This window comes from Phyllobates terribilis, unplaced genomic scaffold (genome assembly GCF_046119375.1).
Source record: "Phyllobates terribilis strain yellow unplaced genomic scaffold, ASM4611937v1 Scaffold_7__3_contigs__length_470593459, whole genome shotgun sequence".
In the NCBI taxonomy this organism is placed as follows: Eukaryota; Metazoa; Chordata; class Amphibia; order Anura; family Dendrobatidae; genus Phyllobates; species Phyllobates terribilis.
The window spans coordinates 430,070,901-430,075,600 of NW_027362767.1; the positions used below are offsets into that span (position 1 = coordinate 430,070,901).

The following is a 4,700-nucleotide window of genomic DNA, read 5'->3' on the forward strand; positions in this document are numbered from 1 at the left end:
CCGATTTCATCAGTGCAGAAATGTTGAGCTTTAATTCTCCCAATTCATGATATAAGCCAAATGTGCTGCCAAATAGTCCAATCTTATGTGTGTCAGACACCTATATCTCAATGGAAAAGATAAATTAGTAAACGTCACCCCTATTACTACCCCTATTATCACTGTTATTAGATTTTATCTGCCCCCATTACATGTGATTTTTCTATAGCTGAACTGTAAAGCTAATTTTTCAGTACTGTCATAGTATTGAGGATGGTGGAAAACGCACAGAATATTCCATGTATTGAAAATTCTTAAAAATATTCCCCCTTTTTTCAAGATAATCAATATGTCGGGGGTTTCCATATTAAACTGTAACTGTTCCCCATCTTCTACGACCAAGTGTTATTCCTATTCATACGATCACTCGTCTTTGAAATACTTTTCTCAGGGCGTTCTTCACCTCCTTATTCCTCAGGCAATATATCATGGGGTTCATTACTGGGGTCACCACGCAGTAGAAGATAGACACCACCTTATCGAGAGTAAATCTGACGTGGGAGTTCGGACGAATGTACATAAAGATTATCGTGCCATTAAAGATTAACACGACGGTAAGGTGGGACGCGCAGGTGTTGAAAGCTTTATTCTGCCCCTCTACAGATGGGATCTTAAGAACAGACAGAATGATAAAGGCGTAAGAGATTAAAATAAGAAAGAAGCAGCCAAGAGTCAAGCTCCAGGAGATGACCGAGAAGGTGAACTCACCGCTGGAGGTGTCTTCACATGACAACTTCAAAAGAGGAGAATAGTCGCAAAAGAAATGGTCGAGCTCATTCGGGAAGCAGAATGTGAGAGTGGAGATCCACAGCGCAGGGCAGGCAGCAGTTATGAAGCCCACAACCCATGGTGCACAGGCTAGCCCTACAGCCATCCTTTTAGACATCAACGTAGCGTAGTGTAGTGGTCGACAGATGGCCACATACCGGTCATAGCCCATGACTACAAGAAAGCAGTTCTCAGCTGCCCCAAAGGCGAAGAAAAAGTAAAACTGGACAAGACAAGCTGATGCAGAGATTGCTTTGTTTCTGGTCAGGAGGGCATCAAGCATTTTCGGTACAGTCACCGTGGTATACAGGACTTCCACCAAGGAGAAATTGGCCAAGAGGAGATACATTGGCTTGTGAAGATGTTCTTCCAGAAGGACAAGAGTGATGATAAGAAAGTGAGCCGTCAGTGTTAACATGTACATACTGAAGAAAAGGGAGAAGAGTAAAAGCTCCATACTGTGCATGGACTGGAAGCCCGCAATAATAAAGATGGTGGTTATGGTTTGATTTACGTTGTCTGTTGATGTCATATTTCCTAATACAAATGAATGACAATTTGATCACTCTAAAACCTCAACCAAAATATACATTTCACCAGATGTTCAAGTTTAAAATCTATCTGACATTACAGATACCCCTTCCGCAAGCTAATGATGAAGGGTCTTGTTGGAAGCCCCTATAATCTGCATTTAGTCTCCACTATGACAGTTGTATTAACTGGTTGCACAAGTTTATGATCTATCAATGATTCTGTAGGTCTGTCTTTGTTCCTCACTAAAATCAATGCATCAAGACACCAGGCAGGATGGAGGCTCTGGTGTTGGGTGGCCTGTCCTTGTGACATTTGGAGTAGAGATTCCTATATTTGCTATCTATAAAAAGGCTTATCCATTAACCATTGTCCAGTCTAAGACGAATAGTCTGCACTCTATCTGCCGGCAGACTGCTGAAATGTGACAGTGTGCGATGCGCAGACTGTCACGATGCCTCTGTAACCCCCATATGGGTGGGCAGTCACGTGTTTGCATGTATAGAATTTGCAAACTTGTAGTCACATGCTAACTTAATTCTCCTCTGCTATAAAAATGACCGCCCACCCCAGCAGGAATTCAGAGAGAAGAATAGTGATTTGCACACTGTCAAGATTCAGCAGTCTCCAGTCACAGAGCGTGACTGCAGACTCTTCTTGGAATGGACAACCCATTTAGACTTTTCAAAAGCTTTTGATACGGTTCCACACAAAAGGTTGATTCATAAAATGAGAACAATGGGGATAGGGGAAAATATATGTAAGTGGGTTAAGAACTGGCTCAGTGATAGGAAACAAAGGGTGGTTATTAATGGAAAACACTCAGACTGGGTCTCAGTTAACAGTGGGGTACCACAGGGGTCAGTATTGGGCCCGCTTCTTTTTAACATATTTATTAATGACCTTGTAGGGGGCATACAGAGTAATATTTCAATATTTGCAGATGACACTAAACTCTGTAGGGTAATCAATACAGAGGAGGACAATTTTATATTACAGGAGGATCTATGTAAACTAGAAGCTTGGGCTGATAAATGGCAAATGAGCTTTAATGGGGATAAATGTAAGGTAATGCACTTGGGCAGAGGAAATAAAATGTATAATTATATGCTTAATTGTAAAACACTGGGCAAAACCGTAACTGAAAAAGACCTGGGTGTATTGGTGGACGACAAGCTCACGTTTAGTGGCCAGTGTCAGGCAGCTGCTGCAAAGGCAAATAAAATAATGGGATGCATTAAAAGAGGCATAGATGCTCATGAGGAGAACATAATTTTACCTCTATACAAGTCACTAGTGCGACCACACTTAGAATACTGTGTACAGTTCTGGTCTCCGGTGTATAAGAAAGACATAGCTGAACTAGAGCGGGTGCAGAGAAGAGCCACCAAGGTTATTAGAGGACTGGGGGGTCTGCAATACCAAGACAGGTTATTACACTTGGGGTTATTTACTGTGGAAAAACGAAGGCTTAGGGGTGATCTTATTACTATGTACAAGTATATGAGGGGACAGTACAAAGACCTTTCTACTGATCTTTTTACTCTGAGGCCTGAGACGGGGACAAGGGGGCATCTTCTACGTCTGGAGGAAAGAAGGTTTAATCATAATCACAGATGGGGATTCTTTACTGTAAGAGCAGTGAGACTATGGAACTCTCTGCCGCATGATGTTGTAATGAGGGATTCACTACTAAAATTTAAGAAGGGCATGGATGCCTTTCTTGAAAAGTATAATATTACAGGTTATATATAGTAGATTCCTTGATAGGGCGTTGATCCAGGGAACTAGTCTGATTGTCGTATGGAGTCGGGAAGGAATTTTTTTCCCCAATGTGGAGCTTAGTGTTGCCACATGGTTTTTTTTTGCCTTCCTCTGGATCAACATGTTAGGCTATGGGTTGAACTAGATGGACTTAGTCTTCCTTCAACCTTAAAAACTATGTTACTATGTTAGACGCACAGGGGGTCTCAGCTGAAGGGCTCAGACACCATTTTTTAACTCAACATGCAACATAAAATAGAAGGCACACACACACACCTGCATACATTATCTATAATATAATGGTGGATGCGTGTCTCTGTCTGAAGCCTTTATAGACTGCACAAGCACGACACGCCTGCGCAGTCTGGCTCCAGACAGAAGAACGCATGGAGCCGTTACAGGTAAGAGGAGTGTATGGCGCCGGAGATCACAGTATGCGTAGGCACTGAAAGCATACCGCGATCTCCGGCGCCATACTTACATACCTACCTGACCGGGAGGAGCGTTGCTGCAGCGCCTCTTCGCTGGAGACCGGGGCAGGAGTGAGGCATCGGAATCGGAGCATGCACATAGCGCTAACCGTCGCCATTGTACTGAAGACACATTTGCAGTGTGTCTTCAGCAAAATGGCGCCGGACAGCGCGGTATGGGCACGCGCGAACTCTGGCGCCACACTCCTCCCCCGGCAGAACAGGACACAGCAGCGCTGGAGCACAGGGAAGAAAGGTGAGTATAAGTGTTTATTTTTTTGTATGTGTGCAGCATGAAAGGGATGAGGGGTGCCATACATACCAGGATTGGGGGATGAGGGGTACCATACATACCAGGATTGGGGGATGAGGGGTACCAAGCATACCAGGATTGGGGGGATAAGGGGTGCCATACATACCAGGATTGGGGGATGAGGGGTACCATAAATACCAGGATTGGGGGATGAGGGGACCATACATACCAGGATTGGGGGATGAGGGGTACCAAGCATACCAGGATTGGGGGGATGAGGGGTGCCATACATACCAGGATTGGGGGTGAGGGGGCCACACATACCAGGATTGGGGGATGAGGGGTACCAAGCATACCAGGATTGGGGGGATGAGGGGTGCCATGCATACCAGGATTGGGGATGAGGGGTGCCATGCATACCAGGATTGGGGATGAGGGGTGCCATGCATACCAGGATTGGGGATGAGGGGTGCCATGCATACCAGGATTGGGGATGAGGGGTGCCATGCATTCCAGGATTGTGGATGAGGGGTGCCATGCATACCAGGATAGGGATGAGGGGTGCTATGCATACCAGGATTGGGGATGAGGGGTGCCATGCATACCAGGATTTGGATGAGGGGCCATGCATACCAGGATAGGCATGAGGGGTACCATGTATACCAGAATAGGGATGAGGGGTACCATGCATACCAGGATGAGGGATGGGGTGCCATGCATACCAGGATAGGGATGAGGGGTACCATCCATACCAGGATGAGGGGTACCATACATACTTGGATAGGGATGAGGAGTGCCATGCATACCAGGATGGGAGTGAAGGGCCCATGCATACCAGGATTGTGTATGAGGGAGCCATGCATACCAGGATTGGG

The 4,700-nt window shown here is 45.5% G+C and overlaps 1 protein-coding gene across 1 annotated transcript; it reads right to left on the bottom strand.

Moving 5' to 3' along the window:
* Positions 1-394: 394 nt before the first annotated feature.
* LOC141155607 (olfactory receptor 6B1-like) lies at positions 395-1,339 on the bottom strand. Its single transcript, XM_073642474.1, has one exon. The coding sequence runs from the start codon at positions 1,337-1,339 to the stop codon at positions 395-397; it is 945 nt and encodes a 314-aa protein (XP_073498575.1).
* Positions 1,340-4,700: the final 3,361 nt, after the last annotated feature.

What these genes read in the sequence shown, in the direction of transcription:
- LOC141155607 (XM_073642474.1), bottom strand. Translation starts at nt 1,339, where the DNA reads ATGACATCAACAGACAACGTAAATCAAACCATAACCACCATCTTTATT.